General features: G+C 43.4%; 2 protein-coding genes across 2 annotated transcripts; one reads left to right on the top strand and one right to left on the bottom strand.

Annotated features, from left to right (window-relative positions):
- The first annotated feature begins 1017 nt into the window (after window positions 1-1017).
- Window positions 1018-6018, top strand: hsd20b2 (hydroxysteroid (20-beta) dehydrogenase 2). The gene is made up of 11 exons (XM_030438471.1): window positions 1018-1302; window positions 2221-2267; window positions 2419-2494; window positions 2617-2727; window positions 3633-3700; window positions 3831-3875; window positions 4001-4035; window positions 4130-4211; window positions 4376-4441; window positions 5366-5515; window positions 5610-6018. Exons 1-11 carry the CDS (start codon window positions 1152-1154, stop codon window positions 5739-5741), a joined length of 963 nt encoding a protein of 320 aa, XP_030294331.1. The 5' UTR covers window positions 1018-1151; the 3' UTR covers window positions 5742-6018.
- On the bottom strand, window positions 5895-18088 carry slc12a9 (solute carrier family 12 member 9). The gene is made up of 14 exons (XM_030438470.1): window positions 17860-18088; window positions 14527-14760; window positions 14264-14398; window positions 13951-14088; window positions 13553-13855; window positions 13319-13426; window positions 13040-13151; window positions 12366-12523; window positions 12205-12287; window positions 11990-12114; window positions 10262-10454; window positions 9984-10158; window positions 8396-8542; window positions 5895-8307 (listed from the first exon to the last, which is right to left on the bottom strand). Exons 2-14 carry the CDS (start codon window positions 14729-14731, stop codon window positions 7478-7480), a joined length of 2712 nt encoding a protein of 903 aa, XP_030294330.1. The 5' UTR covers window positions 14732-14760; window positions 17860-18088; the 3' UTR covers window positions 5895-7477.
- Window positions 18089-18928: the final 840 nt, after the last annotated feature.

Below are 18928 nucleotides of genomic sequence, written 5' to 3'. Positions count from 1 at the left end.
TTAACACAATGCAAGACATGCTGCTCACATAACACCACAGGAGTGAGAGACTGTGCTCACTTTGTCACTTCACCCCCAGCTTGACATGGCTCCGTGTTTCTTCACCTAAGTACTAAATGCACACATGTTAAGATCCTATTTACGTGTAAGAAACTAAGGGGTGTTTGGCCACAGTGCTCCCTTATGTCAGACATATAATCCACACTATAACAACACAATTACTTCCATTCATCTGACATCACCATACATCTGCTGGTGACATCAGAGGCTGGGAAAATGTTTTGTGTCTTTCAGGTTATTTACGTTGTTCAGTGCTCAAGGTCAAGAAAACAACGCACCCGAGACAAACTAAAGCACGCAACCAAACTGACTGAATGATTTATGTATTGCTAGAATTTGTGCACTATCTCAAACATTATCCCTCGGGCTTATAATCAAGAGCATTTTTCAGTTTATCAGAGTACAGACTCTGTTTTGAATGAAAAAGGATAGGACTGTTTCTGCGGATGCTCATTCCTGACAGATTGCGACGCGGTGAAGACTTATCAGCTGACACAATGACTGTGCCATGTTCACAACTACGTTATTATCTGCACTGCAGCTGCTGGAGGAGTCACAATTTTGTCTTGGCTTTTAGTGATTAGATGCGAGCAATGACGATGCGTTTATTTGAGTGAATGTTCTCTTGTGGCCCCCACGCTATATCCTATAGCGCGTTAAAGGAGCATCCCTCTAGTTGTACACCCCGAGTTCAGCTTACTTGCTTTGGTGATGGCTTTCAATGATCTGTTATCAACATTTTGCTCTCTGTGAGTTGTCCAACTTTGCGGAGGTGAAATGCTAAATTTCTGAAGTGTCCTGTTAAGGTAAAATATCTTCTTGATTTCAGCTGAGTCTGGTGCTTGCAAGACTCAGGTGCAGCATGTGGCCTACGGGGGTGTTGCTCAAGTTTTACCCTCATGACAGCAGCACGCACACATACACACACACACACACACACACACACACACACACAGAGGGAGGGGTGGAGCAGTGAAGGAGGAGCACTACATGTAAGAGCTGTCATATCCTCTGACATAAAATTAGGATTGACCACCTTTTTAAACGCGTGCTATGAGGCGGTTCTGCTCAGTCCGGAGCTCTGCTGCAAAATGTCATTCACTGATGCACTGACCATTGTTGGAGGATTCGTTGTTGTTTTCCACCTGCTGAGACTGGCCTGGAGATGTTGGTGTGGATTCAGAGAGTATATTCTGTCAGAGCGCTGGCAAGTGGATTTAAGAACATATGGGCAATGGGCAGGTAACGTAAAAGAAAAGGTTTTTTAATGCATTATGCCTTCATAGCCACTAAATCTCTCTCTCTCTGTGTGTGTGTGTGTGTGTGTGTGTGTGTGAATGTGAAGGGCCAAGTGCAGACAAGAGCACAGGTGTATGATTGCTAATCTTATTAAAAGACTGTTAGTAAATGACAGAGGGCAGAATGGTTCTGGGAATATTCTCTCGGAACGTTAATTGCCATCAGCAGCAAAAAACGGACCTCCTGCCTGTAAAGGAGCTGTTCGCATTCCTGCTTGATGGGACATTTCCGTCTCATTGCCTGCAAGCATTTTAATACTCTGCAGATAGACATCAGCACCAGTTTAAATGTAGAGTACATTTTTTATTTGTTTCTGACATTTTTGCTGTTGGAAAAACTAATTTGGGGTCCCAACAGCACACGCAGAAGAAGATGCGTCTCTGGCGTCTGAATGACCAGGATCTTATTCACATACTGCAGAAGGGAGTGTTTTTCCTCTGGCGAAGCAACAGGGGATGTTTTCCTCTCACTGTTCCTCTCCCATGTGCTCTTAGGAGCCTAAACACTTAGACTACAGTTGACTCTGGTTTACACTTAGAATATTTTGCATCCATGTGGCTCACATTTGCCATCAGCGTTTTTTTTAGCACTGATGTGTTTATATTTTTGCACAAGTGGCTGAAGAGCTTGCGGTCACTGTGTCAAAAGTTCTAGATTACACATTTTTTTTACACCAGAGGAAATATTGCACCAGCCTTAATGGCTACATAAGAATGTGGCAGCAATGTGTCTTGGTTGCAAAGTACATATCTTGTGAACTTCCATCACGACTTGATGTAAAAATCATAAAACAAATGTAAATAATTTTGTTTTTCATGATTATAAAATGGATTCCTGACATGTGCCTTCTCCCTCGTGCAGTTGTCACTGGTGCCACATCTGGCATTGGTAAAGCTTATGCCACAGAGGTGAGTCTCCAATTCCCTTTTTTTAAAAACAGATCCATTATTTGGTCCAAATTTCATGTTAGGATGGAAAGAGGTAGTTCAAATTTGTTTCAAAGAGTCTTGCAGAGTTTTGAATGCCACCGACCCTGTTTGCCTGCATGTATTCTTCCAGCTGGCGCGTAGAGGCCTGGATGTTGTACTGGTGGGCAGATGTCATGATAAGCTTCAAATGGTTGCCAAAGAGATAGGTGAGTCAAATGTAAAAAATACTAGTGTGCTACAGCAATGTTCCCATCACAATAGATGCATGTGTCATTTATTGTGCTGTTCTGGGGCAGATTTAATCCAAAGTGCTCTTTGTCTCCTTCAGAGGATCAGTATGGACGAAAGACTCGCACCATCCAAGTCGACTTCACAGACGGCCACAGTATCTACCCTGCTATAGCCAAAGGACTGCAAGGACTAGAGATCGGAATTCTGGGTAATGAGAAATAACAAGCTTGTGAAGTTATTCAGATGCTTTCTAAGTTTAGAAATAGTTGAAAAAAAGGAGGTGACAGCTTCAAACTTGAAAGAACATTTGGTCCCGGTGTACTATGTTCCCAAATTCTCAAGTATGTTCTGAGGGTCCTATGTTCCCAAGTTACTCTGTTCCCAAGTTACTTTGTTCCCAGTGTCCTTTGTTCCCCAAGATCTATATTCCCAATGTGCTATGTTCCTGAGGGCTTTTGCAACCATGGTTAAGCGTTCCCAAGATTTTGTGTTCCTAGTGTCATAAGCTATGTCTTATGTTCCCAGGGTCCTTTGGTCCCAGCGTACTATGTTCCCAAATTCTTAAGTATGTTCTGAGGGTCCTATGTTCCCAAGTTACTCTGTTCCCAAGTTACTTTGTTCCCAGTGTCCTTTGTTCCCCAAGATCTATGTTCCCAGTGTACTATGTTCCTGAGGGCTTTTGCAACCATGGTTAAGCGTTCCCAAGATTTTACGTTCCTAGTGTCATAAGCTATGTCTTATGTTCCCAGGGTCCTTTGTTCCCAGCGTACTATGTTCCCAAATTCCGAAGTATGTTCTAAGGGTCCTATGTTCCCAAGTTACTTTGTTCCAAGTGTCCTTTGTTCCCCAAGATCTAAGTTCCCAGTGTACTATGTTCCCGAGGGCTTTTGCAACCATGGTTATGCGTTCCCAAGATTTTACATTCCCAGTCTCATATGCTATGTCTTATGTTCCCAGGGTCCTTTGTTCCCAGGGCATATGTTCCCTGAGCCCTATGCTCACGAAGTCCCATGTTCCCATATGTTCCCAAGATGCACCCATGGTTATGTGTTCCCAAGATTCTAATGAGCTCAGTGTTCACTAACAAAGGTTCTTGTTGTTTGTGTCTTACAGTTAACAATGTGGGGATGACCTATTCTGATCATTTTGCCTATTTCCTGGAAATACCAAATATTGAACAGGTACGTTTTTGCGTCTTCAAATGTCAGTTTTCTGAAGACAAAACACTGCATGATTTATTTCTCCTGACTGAGGCTGTTCACGTCTGTGTCTGACTTGTAACTCAGTTTCTTGCGTGTTTTTACTCACCAGAAAATTACCCAGGTTATCAACTGTAACATGCTGTCGGTCCCTCAGGTGAGAGATCTCTGAATATTTACATTGCGTATTTGTTCAGTCACCTTCTCCACTGTATCTGAACACAGTTTGGTCTTTTTGCCTTCATGAAAAAAAAAGAAATTATTTATATTGTCTTCCCTCAGATGACCAGACTTGTTCTCCCGGGCATGGTTGAAAGGTATCGTCACAAAGCTCCAGATGTTAATGACTGATATGAAGTAATAAGAACATAGGATGTGTTTATTGATTGTTGTCTTCCATCTCCTTGCTAGAGGGATGGGGCTGATCATTAATATCTCATCTGAAGCGGGCATCCATCCACAGCCTTTGTTGTCCCTTTATTCTGCCACAAAGGTACTTTCTCGTCCAGATATCCTGTTAATCACACGCATACATTCATTTTAACACATGCCGACCAGATCCCTCCTACATCTTCAGTGATAGGTGCACAAGTTCATGACAACATTCGTCAGCTGGTTCTGCTTGTTTTTATGACCGACTCTCTTTCTGTATTTCAGGCTTTTGTGACACATCTCTCTCACTGTCTGCACGCGGAGTACAAGTCGAAGGGAATCACGGTTCAGGTAAATTTTTTGACACTGAATTCTCAAAATTACAAAGCTCATTCGCATGTACTCAAGCTGGAGGGGATTCAAAATACTACCAAGTCATCATATTATGAAGTAATCATTTACCTTTAAATCACTAAAACAACCTATAACAAGATTTCTTAAAAATAATGTCAGTGTCATTAATATTTTCTCAGCCACATTTCAAGGATGATTGACTGTAATTTTTTAGGCCAATTCTTGTGTTAAAAAAACAAATACATTAAATTATTTTGTGAATGAGAATTTTATTTATCAAAAGAAAAAACTTAAACCAAAACTTGTCAGTGCTCTCTGGTGGACAAACCGTGAAATGAGGACATTTTCTAAAAACACATAGCTTATAGCTTTCTTTCTCCTTTTGTTACCTAGCTGCTAACATTTAGGCCAGTATAATAAATAAATTGTCCAACAATATCAGCCTTTATTGTTTTCGGTCTAACTCTTATTCCCAGAAGAACAAAGTCTAACACTTAATGCACCAACACTGAGTAACAGTGATGATGTGTATGATGTATGATGATGTAGAGGTATATGAGCCAGATGTGACAGGTACAATGACAGAATTTACCAGATCTTATCCAGACCAACCCCCATCAATCTGAATGCCCAAGTATCTTCTGGTTTATTCATTTTGATTTTATTTATTGACCTTTCTTAAGCGTTCTAAACAGGTGGAAAATAAGCAGTTTTTATTGTGATTTTATTGGTTGAACAAACATGCAGGTTATTAAATGAACCTTTACCCCCCAGCTGCTGCTCTCACCAACTCAGTTTGTCTTCGTCTATTTGAGTAAACTGGGAAAGTTTCTTGGTAATGCATTTTTTACTGTGCTCACCTGTGTCTTACCTTGAAATGACTTAAAGGGAGGTTCAAACTGTCCAACCATCTTTCCCCAGTGTGTCAGCCCTCTCCTGGTGTCCACCAACATGACGCACAACATGCCGGTCAACAGCTTCGTGAAGAGCGCTCCAGGATTCGTCCGAGACGCCTTGAACACCGTGGGTTACTCCAGCCACACCAGCGGCTGTCTGTCCCACGCCCTCCAGGTCAGAGATACGACGGAGTGCTGCGTGACGTTACACATTACCAGCTGCTGCAGCGTCTTTAATGCCTCCCTCTTCCCTTCCTGTCATTCTACAGGATGCAGCGATCTCAATACTCCTGCCTGACTGGCTGCGTATGTCCACACCCGTCATCAAAAAGCTTAGCAAACTCGCAGAAGTCAGTGAATATCAAAGAAAAATGGAGAGGCAGAGAGAAAAGGAGGAGTAGTCGTCTGCCTCCATCTGCAGGGAAGGAAGATTACTCACATGATTGTGACTTTTAGAGCTCAATATAGGCATTACTCACTTTTCACATACATTAAATGTAATACCATAGCAAGGTTTCTGTAATGCATAGGACATATTATACAAGTAAAAACTGTTAAACTGTATTTATTTATTCTCAATGATTGTATCAGTAGGGCAGCATACCAGAGTGTCTTTTTTATATTCATATTTACATTACAAACACAATCTCTGTTTGCATTAAAGTCATCTTTTAAATACATATGTTCTGTTCATTTTACATTATTACAGTTACAAAGGTAACAATGCACAGTACATTTGGCATTTCTCCTGTGACACACAGCGATTAAATATGTACAACTACGGACCGTTAGTAGACACGTGTCAGTCTTTTAAGGCTTTCTCAGTGACCCATTAACCACAGCTCAACATGGAACATGTCAAAAGGGCAAAGCAAAGTCCAGCAAATGGCTTTTTTTAGCAACTTCTGACCTGTGTTTTTGTTTAAAATGTGCATGATCAACCATGTATAACTAAACAGGTCAAGCCTGCAGTAAAAGTTAATTCCGTATTTTGTAAATATGGCAAATTAAGGCTTCATTATGTAACTTTTTCTTCCTTAAAATAACAGTTTTGATGGTACAGCGCCTGTCTCAGCCACTCCGCCCCTCTACCACTTGTTTCATACATGTTTAGTTCAACGTACAAGTTTTCAACACATAACATTGTGATGTCTGACAAATTTGTACAGACTTGTGATTTGTATTTACGACAGTGGTGTTGCACTCAGAAAATGTGGGGAGCGCCAAATTGCACAACCTCTACATCACGTTGCTTTAAATGTTGTAAAAATGTGACAACTCTTGACCGAACCACCATCACTGGTACCCTTTTTTAACAGAAATCCAACACTCTTTTTTAAATAAGCACATACAACAGCAACAAATGCTGTTTATCAGGAGGTGAAACACACTAAATGGTTCCCTTTTGTGAAGACATGATACACAGGCAACAGTAAAAACAAACGTGTTTTAGGTGCGTGGAAGACAAAAATCAGAACTCAGCTCAGATTCAAAAAGTCTTTGGATCAATTGGTCCGGTAACCAGCAGAAATGTGGGGAAAAGGAAGCAGCAAAAAGAAAACAAACAGTTGTGATGCATCGACACATTAGCATTCAGAAATGGAACCACAAAAGTAAGTTGTAACTATGGTCAGTGGTTATTATAAAACACCACAAATTCATCATTTCATTCCTGAAATCATATATAGACATTTCTATATTCAATGTCCTTAACAACCCGTATTACTCAAAAACAAACAGTTTTTTTGTTCTGAGGTGTCTTTGACACATTTTGACTTCTGCCTTACCTCAAAAGACAGGCCTAAAGCTAATGCAAACAAGAGGTTATATCAACATAAATCATATCTGCAAATGTTAGTATTCTCCCATTTGTTGGCTCCAGCCAGTTCAAGTACATGACAAAAGGAAGATATCCTATTTGAATGCAAAAACCTCACGTGGCATATTTCAAAAACACCTGGAACTTTCTCTAAGCTTCAGTAAAACAACAAAGAAAGCTGCATTAGGTGAAAGTCTAGTCACTGGCGCTACAAACTGTACTTTGGATCCACTTTTCATTACATTATGTGTTAATTTAACATGGAACTAGAGGTTTAACTTATGTTACTGCATGACACAATATGAACAAAACTCATGCTCACAAGTCAGTGTAAGTGACAGGTGTGACACCGTGAATCAGGAGCGTCGGCCCTAAATTATTGGTGACTGCTTCCATCTGAGCCAGGTACTGCTGCGCCTGGCTGTGATGAGCGGGGGGTCGGGGCAAATACAGGAAGCGAACAGCAGCTTGCGAGCTGTGCTCCATCAACATACAGTTCACTGCAGACAGGAAGTCCTCGGACAGAGCTCGCGTTGGCTCCACGTCCTCCTGACTGTGGTGCTGCACTACCGAGTCCCACGGCACGATCTTTATCGACGCCCTGATCCTCAACTTCTTCAGCAGCTCTCGGAACGTTTCTTCGTTCACCACCCAGCCCTGGTCGCTGGACTCAGTCTCCACGTTCAGGAAGATTCTCATCCTCGCATTGCGCCACTTGCTGGACATGTTGAGCACGCAGGCCATCTGCAGCAGAAAGAGGCTGCACACGTCCTCATAATCGCGGCTGCCTGGCTGGAGCAGGTTGAGAGGCCACACATCTAGAGTCCGCTCTGAACCGTCCACCTTGCTGTCTTTACCCTCTCCCTCTAACTGGAAGAAATATCGGGCGAGGCACACGTTCTTGCTCATTTTAAGGGCGTCGGAAATAATCCCTACGTACTCCTCCGGTGATAGCCACCGTGGGCTCTCCACATGTCGCACAGGAGGGAAATGCGCCTGTAATGAAGGCAAGTCGACCCCGAAATTGTATTCTCCCTCATTCGTTCGTCCCAGTGAAGAGTCACAGAAGGCGGTATCTTGTAGGAAGAAGTCCTCAGGAGTGCAGCTGTCGTAGAAACCCAAAACCAGCGTGTTTGGCTTCATGCCACCTTGAAGAGAGGAGTACAAGAGTCAGAGGGTGCAGGTTAAAAGCAACAACATTATCTGTACCTGTGACTGTGAGCACGTAGAGTTTACCGAGGCCTGTGATGCGCAGCAGATGCTGTGTCCCCTGTCTGACAGAGGGAGACAGCGTCAGGTCCACAAAGGCCTTCACCCCGAGTTTATCGACGAGGCTCAGCCAGAAGTTGTACTGCTGCTGGACCGGGTCTGCTGGCAGAGAGTCTGAAACACAGGACAGGCAGAAATCAGATTACTGCATAGATCTGAATAATACAAGCAGTCTTTCAATGCAGGGCTTCATTTAAGAGATGCAATACTGCAGAACACATTTCAGCAGAACTGTGGAAAGGACGCAAGTAGACAGTGGTAGATGAAGTACTACTGAAAGTAACAATATTCAATCTGTAGTAAAATGTTCCTGAGATCTGATCTATTATTATACATCACATCATTAGGTCACTAGTCCGAATTGTTGCATAAGTAACCTTTCACTGTGGTTGCTTGTTGAGGTGGAACCAGTTCCGATCACTTTTTGTACAGTTTGTGGAGCCATTTATGTTTATTGTTGGCACATTATAATGTTTTGTTTTGATACATTATGCAGTTTCATTTTGGCAGTCGTTGGACGCACAGGGTTGCATATGTTGGGGGCAGTGATGAAAGGAAGGGGGACCATACATTTTCTCATCAGACCAGTAATCTCAAAGAAGAGGGAAAAGTCATTACGACACAAGACTGGTGTCAGATGTATTGAGGTCAATGGGAGATGTAGGGCAAAACACACTAAACCCAACAAATCTATGTCGTATGACTTCTGGTGAAGAAATGCTTCCAGAAAAATGAAAGATGACACCTCAGAAAGTAGGCAAAATACTGATTAGATTACTAAAGGAGAAAAACAGAAATTCTGATTCATTTATTTTTTTCCGAAAAACTGGATAATTTGACCTCTATGAAAGCTGTCCTGGGCCAAAAAGGAGAACTGGTAACCCCTGGTTGGCTTTTAAATAATGTAATGAATTTTGCTATTGAAAGGAAATAAACTGTTGTCATAATTTTTTTGTATCATTTGTCCTGTTTCTTTTTTTTTTTTTTCTTAATCTGAAATATAAGTAATAATGTAATGTAGTGGAGTATAAGGTAGCATAAAACCCACATTTGTATCTAAAAACAGTACTTGAGCAGATGTACTTACTTATGTCCCACCCCTGCAAGTAAATGATCTATTAATTACGAACTTGATGACTTTGTAATGTGTCTCAACGGTCACCAGGGGGCAGATTGTGTGAGTATTAGTGTTAGTGCATGACTCTCTCTGTATACTTGGGGTGAATCACATAATGTATTGTCATATGGTTTGGAAAGAATATGTGTCTATTTAGTAAAAATAATCAATGAGCTACACATCTGGCTGGTTTTAACTCTCAGGCGTGACGCAACAGTGGTGTAGAGAAAACGTGTTCTTTGATCAATAATGCAAGAGAGGCAGCAGATGGGAAGTGAAAGCCCCAACAGGTTGCCCGTCTATGATGGAGCCAGTGGACTTCAGGTAAAAGAGAGTTCAGCTCCAGCGGCGGTGATGAAACCATAGAGGAAAATGATTCAAAGATAAGAATAATTCAATACTGTGAGCTGCAGATGGCCATCGCAGGCAGAGAATTACCCAGGTCTCCCAGCTGCACGTGGCCCAACACAAACAGCCCTCCCTTCTTCAGCTGGTTGACAAACAGGATGAGCTGACAGGAAGAGCGAGGATTGGCCACCATCAGCAACACCTGCGGCCTCCAGAACTTCACGTGGTCTTTCCTCACATCCAGCATCAACAGATACTTGCGCACCTAAACCAAAAAAAAAGAAAAAAGGGACACGGCACTGTTGTCTAACTGTGTGTCTGATAAATGTGTGTGTGTGCAAGTGTGTTGTCTGCAGGAGTCCAGATACCTGATGGAAAATGAGAGCCTGGCTGATGTAGCCCCAGCTGCTGGTGGGCGATCTGAAGTGGAGGAAAAGCAGCAGCAGCAACAGGAGGACGATGCTGCCTGAGGAGTACACGGGGTTGATGACGAACATCATCACTAAACAGCTCACAATCCCCAGCAGGCAGGTGTGCCAGGAGAAGAGCTGGAACGTCGGTCTGTTAAACACACAGAGACGAGGAAAAAAACAGAAGCGCAGAGAGGCGATAAACATCACGTTTATTGTCCCGTGAAATATACGACAGTGATATACCCAAGTGAGGCTGAGAAGGTTATAAATCTATATGATGTGACGACTGGTGTGAACATTTCTGGCTTAGTTCGAAATCTCATGTATTGACCACCAGGAAACATCTTGTGTTTTCAGCTTTTTATTTGGAAAATGTAGGAGTTTTAAAATATGCAGGAACAGTATAACTTATTCCTGCTGATTAATCAGTGATACCATGAACAATCAAACTGTGCAGTAGTTGATACCTCATGTTTACATCTGGATGTTAGCATCAGGATACATGACAGCTGGTTCAAATGTTAAAGGGACTCCGCAGTTGATCGAGCTAACATTTCCAATACTTTCAATGAGAGGCTTCCAGATCTTTATAATTCATCAAGCCCTAGAATGCAGGTGATTTTCTCTAATATTGCTCATACAATAAAGTATTTCTGATATCCATGGTGATATAGAGATGGAGGAAACCATCTTCCAGGGTCATGCAAAACACTTTCGAGAGCTATGTCTAGATTTTCTAATGGGATTGTCAATATCCATGATTTTAGTGTTACATATATTACACCAACATCTTGAGACTTAAGCACATTTCGATGTGTAGGGTACATTGTGCCTTCAGTAATAGTACACTTTAAACACATGTTTCAGATGCCAAATTTGCACTGATGTCATTTTTGAGGGGTGAGGAAGCAGAGACGGCACTTAAGCGTGTCGAGGGTGTGCTTTAATGTTAGTGTGAGGTGTTCTTTTTTTTTTTTTTTTTTAAATGTATCCAAAATAGGATTAGACTCGACTAAAAGTGTGCGTAAAAGCACGAAGGGGGAACAGTTTCTGCTGCTGGAGGATCACCGCAGGTAATGTAGGACTGTACGAATTCATATTTTCGTCACAAGAGATGTAGTGCTGCATGCACTTCTCACTGCGGCTGCACTTCAGTGTAGTTTCTTGCGTTGTGATATCCACCATCCAAAACAGTATAGCTGTCTGATTACACAAATTCACTTTTTACTGTAGGAGTTTGAATGTATTTTGTTGTTATTAGCTCTGGCAGCACTATAAATATTTTCTTTGTATATTCTTTTGCTAATTTCAATTATACACTACATTTATGTTGAATCTTTTATTGAAAAAACAAATATTTCTATATAAGTGACTCTGAAGTCAAGAAAAGGTTGTATTTTCTAAGCTCCCTGTGTATTGGTCAAGCCGCACCTTAGCACCAGCAGAGAAAAAATCCTGGCGCCCTCCTTTGAGGTTAAACTGAAAATGTATCTCAATTGTGATATTTCACCCCAAAAGTAGCTGTTTTTTGCGATTATATTAAAAAATGTGGACTTCGCTGTTGGATTCAATTACAGGCCATTGAAAAATATTATCACAATGCATGTGTGCCACTGATTGAGGTCAGCAAACTTCACTGACTTCTTATCTAATTTCTATCAATAGCAATTGATCTCATATTACCTGAAATTTGGAGCGGACGCCCACTCAAGAGCCAAACAGGCCAGGTCGACTGCAGCGTAGGCAAGCAAGTAGAAAACAGTCACCAAACTCGCTATAGAATTGAGCTGGCCCGCAAACACTACACACTGAAACACAAAAACACACCACAAACCACAGCTCAGGACATGTTGTTGTAATTCTGAAAATACACAACCACACACACCACAGAAACCCACCTGTGCCAGACCCCAGGTGTACAGCACCGCCACCCAGGGATTCCCCGAGCTCGATGTGACAGCTGCTGGGGCTAACGGCAAACCTGCGAAGAAAACCAACGTCTCTGAGAAAAACAATTTGTGTACTAAAAAAAAGGCACTGATATAAGAATAAAACCTACCAAAGAGGTCATCCAGAGCAAGAGCGTGGAGGATACGGGAAGCCCCGATCATGGCGCACATGGCAGCTGAGAGAGAGGCGCAGTAAATCCCGATGGTGATGAACGGAGACCAGATGCTTATTTTCTGGAGGAACCCGTAATCCTGAATCAACAGGGTCCTGAAGAAGAAGAAGCCTACTGAATTGTATCATAACGTCAATTGCTTATTTGCTTGTCAACTTCTCCTTTAAGGCTAACTCCACCAATTTTATGTGGATTTTGTGTGTGATAAATAACCTCTAGTGATGTCACTCAGTGGCTAAGTTGCATTGTGGGTAATGTAGGCACCAGGTTTTCGAAAAGGAAGACAAATGCGTTTCGAATAACAAAGGCAATATCTCTGTTTCTGCTGTTCAAGTCATTTGTTTTTAAACTGTCCATGATGAGTCCGACAGTGGGCTGCTTTTGAAAACATGGTGCCTCGTTACCCACAATGCAACAGTCACTGAGTGACATCTCTGGAGGCAATTTATCAGATTACATGCAGCTTCTTCTGGAGCCACAAAAGGTTTTGAACTATCATTTTTCAGATATGCAACGTACTCCCCAAGACCTGTAAACACACTTTATGAGTAAAATTGGTGGCCCTACCCTTTAAGTATTAATATCAAACACTATTATGAAGCATTTCATACCTGTCACAGGTGGCGCTGACCAGGATGAAGAGGAGGACGTAGACGGTGAAAGTGTAAAAAACGGCTACGATGGTGCCTTTAGGGATGGAAACACTCGGAGTCCTCAGCTCCCCTTCAGAGACACGTGGAGGAAGAACAAACATCAGGGTGTGTTTCGTGTTTGTGCAACACACACAATGATTTACTGAGCAGTGACGTGTATAAACAGCCCTCGTGTTTTGAAATGATACTGCTTGATGTCGTGTGCATGACTTGAAGGTAATCAAACTGAGCTTTAACCTGACATGTTGGCCCCGGCCATGATCCCTGTGCAGCTGGTGAACATGACGGCGAACACGGTGGCAAAAGACATGACAGAGTTGGTGCTGTAGTCCAAAGAGTAACCAGCTGCAGCGACAAAAAAAAAAAAGAGGAACAACAACGAGACAATTAAAAGACGCTGCTAAATTTACAAGCACCATGCGGCTTTATGTGTGAATTGTACTTTCACATCCTCTTGCCCCCAGCACTCACAGCCCAGGTTGTGCCTCAGAGTGGTGGCGTTGTAGCCGGTGTAGCTGGCGTTGTAGTGGACCGTCTGGTTGCCCGCTCCCTTGTGTGTGATGACAAAATCGCGAGGTTTGACCGCCACTGAACTGATGAAGATGGACAGCAAGGAGACGGTGACCACCAACAGGATGACAAAGGCGGTGCGGGAATAGATGTGGGCGCCCACCAGACACACAAGCAGACACAGCAGAAGGACTACTGAGGAGTACAGCACCGTGTACCAGTAACCCTGAGGGAGCGCGCGTATCCCCCCAGAGACAGGCGACTCTATAGCAGGAGGAGAGCAGGTCGAAAAAACTGAGGAAGTGGAGAAGTTCAGTCGGCTAGAAAACTTCACATGACAAACAGGACCAGAAACGTACCAGGGTCTGAACCAAACACGTCAAGAATCGCCTCCACAAGACCAAGAACGTACTCTCCACACGCACACACTTTGGCCAGGAAGAACATCAGACCAATGCTACCTCCGAACTCTGGGCCCAGAGAGCGACTGATCATGTCTGGGTTCAGGTTAAGGTCGATGTTTCAACTCGAACCAGTCAACACAAGTCACATCTACTTCCCCACTGCATTCAATACGTTGTTTAGTTCGGAAGGCACACGAGGCTCATCAGGTTTGCGTGAAGAATAAAATAAACAACATCCTGACCATTTGTTTTTTGTCTGTAAGGATACAGTAGGCTCCACCTCCTTGTATAGCTCCGTTGGTGGAAATGGCACAGATGGAGAGTATAGTGAGAGCTATAATAGTGTAGGCAACAATCAGCATCAACAGACCCTGTAACAGTCCCGCGTGACCCACCACAAACCCTGCAGGAGAGATGACGTCAGTGTTAGTCACCACAGCACAATGACTCAGTCATACTGTAAGCCTCCACTGTCTGCAAAACCCTGAACAGCTTTTTTAGTTTCCTCATCCCTTCACACAATTGGCTCACCTGTTCTCAGGAACAGAATGATGCTGAACATAGAGAGGATGGTCGGCACCATCACCCCGAAAAAGGTGTTCAGTTTCCGGGGGTCTTTGCTCGGCGACCCCTGGCCGGATTCTGGTGTGGCGTCCGACTCGCCGCCGCACGCCACTGCGGTCCCGGCCAGACAGCATACCCCCGAGTTGATCAGAGGGGTGCGTTCGTTTGACATGGCTGGGGAGAGGAGTTGGTCTGCTCGTCCTGTGGGAAGAGAAATCAATGAGGATAGGTTTCAAACAGACCCACGGGCAGCTATCTTTTAATTTATCTCTAATGCACAGCTCTCCTGCTTCACAATGGGGCACTGACTAGAAAAACTATGAACAGAGCCTCCTAGTCATAAATGATGGTTCCATTGAGAGTATAACAGATGATAAAGTGGGGTATGTTTAAGGTGTGGCTTCACTGACGTCCATACTCACTTTAGGTGGTTGTGCCCAGTGTGTGTTAAGCACTTCTTCCTCTTTTGATTTTTTGATGCATTGTTCTCTGTTTCAAACGTAGCAACAAGTCAAATAAACAAACACACACACACGCACACACACACACACACAATCAGGCATTTGCCATCTCACACTTACGCACACACAACCCCTCCTGGCGCTTCCTTAAAATGAGCATTATCATGTGCTCAGTAGCAATCGTTTTGCATTGCGTTGTTTGTGTCAGATACACAGTTTCCTCTAAAGAGTCAGATTCGGTTCATCAGCAGGTGCCGCATGATCACCTGGTGCCACAGTGCCGGATTATTTATTTTATTTATTCTATTTGCTTATGTAACTTTTAACCACATGACAGCGATTTCTCTTTGTTGCACACCCTCGTGACGGGGAAGAGATTTTTTCAACTACACCGTACATCAAAGATCCAGCACTGGCACCAGTGGCAGTTCTAGACCAGTTTTAATAGGGGGGCCAGGTTGGGGCCGGCTTTTTTGTTAGGGGGCACATACAACCCGGAAAAAAGGATAAATCCCTCATTCAGACAAAGCAGTGTTTACAATTTCAGCAATTTTGATTGGGTAGTAAACTGCTGAGACACTTTATTTCTGCCTTTCCCTTCAGAACAAAATCATTGCAAGAAATCTGTCATTGTATTATTAATGCAGACTCACTGTCAGGGGGGCCACAGGGGGGTCCAGACTCAGAGTCACGGGGGCACTGGCCCCTGTTGGCCCCCCCCCCCCCAGAACCGCCCCTGACTGGCACACCACCAAGGAGAAGAGGGGAGTGAAGTTTGGGACTCTTAATGAGAGCTTCTGGCTGCTCACACCTCAGGCTGGTATTTGCAGTCAGCTGATTCACAGCTGCTTGTCTGTTTTTACACGAAACTCAAACCAAAGAGCGGACAACAAATCCCAGCTGAGCAACCGGAGCATGACTCCCCGCGTGCGGTTGACCTTGGTTGTTTTCTGTTGCCGGCGATCATCTTCTGTCTCCACAAGCAAGCAAGCATTGTCCCTCTTGAGACAAGCCTCAAGACTCCCCCTCTCCACCTGCCATTAGATCATCTACAGGAATTACATAATCGGAAACTAGCACATGAGTTTGACACAACAAAACCTGACGGGACATGAAGGACAAAAAGCTCTCAATAATCACAGCGACCACACCCTGTAACTGCTGTTATGTAATATTTACACATTGTTTTGACCGAAATAATGAAGCAGCTTTTGTTTGTGTTTTTTGATAAATGGTTTATCACAAATGTCCTATTTCAAGCAAAAAAGTCACACACTCACTGGTTCTCAGACGTGAGAATTTGATGTAATAAGTCAAATCTGGATACAGCGTTGGAGGTGGAGCCCCGTTCATTCCTATGAAAGCTGCTCAGTGGCACGTGAAGCTAAAAAACTCCCCTGGTGTAAAATTACTTGGATCTTCCTCATTGTACAGCCCATAGAGACAGATCAGCTGAGCAGCTAACTCCTCGTTCTGCCTTCTGCTTACTTGAAAGAAGATGAAATGGTTTAATCATGTGGCTCTTGTAGATTTTCCTAATATTATCAGACTGAAATGCTCAAATTCTGATCGTGAAGAAGGCCATTTCGTGCAAATTGACCCACCGTCACTGTTGCTTTGCGGACCATTGTGCATCAGATGACATTGTAGCTATACGGTTTGGCCACTATGTCAAATTGGTTTCAAAGTGTGGCGCACTTCCTGGGGGCTTGATTGGCGCTCCTCCATGAGGTCCGCCATATTGCACTGCCACATTTCTACAGTAACCAAACACCGAAACACTTTAACCACCGTAGGGAAGTATAAGACGAGGAGTATTCAGTTGGTTGCAATCTGTAAACACACCATCTGAAGGTCTCTAGAAAATTGCAAATTACTAAATAATCTGAATAAGATGATTAATCAATAAAAAATCATTATATTCACACTACTGAAGATAATTGCTCAGAAATCCCAAGATGTTAGTATTTCGTTTAAGTCCCAATAATCCTCGCTACCATACTGTGGAAGTATCCGTATCATAGTAGGGCCTAAATACTGTGATATTTGACTTTGTTGCGCAGTCCCAACATTTATGAAGTGCTTTTGAGAGGACTTCTGCAGGCCGATCTGACTGATTTATGCATTTCTCTGATGCAACACTGTAAAGGCTTTCTGATCCACCACTGGCTAAATAGAGGCACTTTCACAGCAGTTGGTGAGTTAGCTATTTTCAATACAGTTGCACAACATTTAGTTGTCTGTGAGTAACATTTTTAGCCTGCTGAGATCTTCTCTCAGCGGCATCATGGTGAGCTGACTGAGCGGTTAAGAGGAAGTTGAACAGTTCCGTGGGAACTGAGCCCAGACACAGACCCACATCAGGTAATGAAATGCTCTGTAGCTGGTGCTGAAAGGTCCACTCAGCACGATGCTGTTAGGAAAGCACTAAGCTGATGTGCAGCTTCAAAGCACCTTTACAGAAAAAGGCCCTCTCGGGGTCCGCGGACCTTACTTTTGAAACAAATCGGATACCAAAATAAATGCCCGTTTCCGTCACATGTACGTTGCAGGAGGGTGGAGCAGCTGCGGCATGAAAACTTTACGTGTTTACAGGGCCGGAAAAAGGTGAAAGACTGGATGCATAATGCGCCACATCTGCCGCTGCATCCTGGGTAAAATGTCTGTTTACGGGTGTCTCGCGGCAGGAAGTGGACACGCCGGCTGTCATGACGCAAATACCGCCCGGGTGAAGTTCTTCTGCACGGTGTCATTCAAAGAGGCAAAACATGCAGGACATTCAGAACCAGAAGCTGAGACTCAAAACCCCCGGAACACCGAGTGGGGCAGTCAAACTCACCCAGCTGAGAGTCTCCTCCAGACGGCTTCACCCACTTCCGGCTTCAGAACCCCTTCTGAACCCCTTCTTCACCGACTCCTCCCGGCTCTGGTTGAAAAGATGTCCCGGGTCAGATGCGCTGGACGCTGGACTGTGACCGGTGAAGGAGGGGAGGACCGGGGCTGAGCCGAGCTGTCCCGAGAGTTGGATGCTGCTGTGAAAACGATGCGCTGCCCAATAACAACACGGCAGCCATGGCACGCCTCGTTCCCCTATTATTTGTTCAAAAGTGTCACGGGAGCGCAGAAGGCGGCCATGTGACTGTCAGAGAGGGAGGGCTGAGGCAGAAACTCCGCGAATATGAGCAAAGGTGGTGCCTGTCCTAAAATATAACCACGCCCCTGATGTTCAAACCCTGTGAAACATCACCAGTGAATTATAAATGACTTCAGATAACAGGACATATAGGGTTGTTTGAGTCTGTTGTACGAACCAGGAGGAAACTTTAATGCACACACAGACTGTAAACGGGCATCTTGATGTAAAGTTGCGCTGCAGGCTGGAGTGTAATGACACTTCCGTCCACCAGGGGTCACTGCTGCGACAGAGATGACGTGCAGACTCAGTGAGGGATCGTCATGCTGCAGGAAACATCTCCATCCATTGTATTATTAGATGATATCACCAATGTAAGGCCTTGATTTTATTTTATGTTTTATTCTTTATTAGTTTTACATGTTCCCCATGTTTTTACCCCTTTGTTATTGTCTCTGGGTCACTGTTTTATCCATCCATTGTCTTGTTTCGTCTTAAGAAGCATCTGTTTACTCTAAAACTGTCATTATTTGTTACCTTACCGTCTGTAAATTAGAATCTTGTAAATAAAAAAAAGTTTTAAAATACAAAAAATTACATTTATCCACAGAAGAGCTATAATCAAAGCATACGTAATGACCCAGCAGAGAACACATACAAAAATAACAAAGAGGTTATAATAATAAAGATAATAATAATATATTTCATCTGTATAGGGCTTTTCGTGAGACTCAAAGACACTTTACATGGGAACATAAAGGCATACACATTAGAA

The sequence above is a fragment of the Sparus aurata genome, chromosome 13 (assembly GCF_900880675.1).
Source record: "Sparus aurata chromosome 13, fSpaAur1.1, whole genome shotgun sequence".
Lineage (NCBI taxonomy): Eukaryota > Metazoa > Chordata > Actinopteri > Spariformes > Sparidae > Sparus > Sparus aurata.
This window is presented reverse-complemented; position numbering and strand designations above follow the sequence as displayed.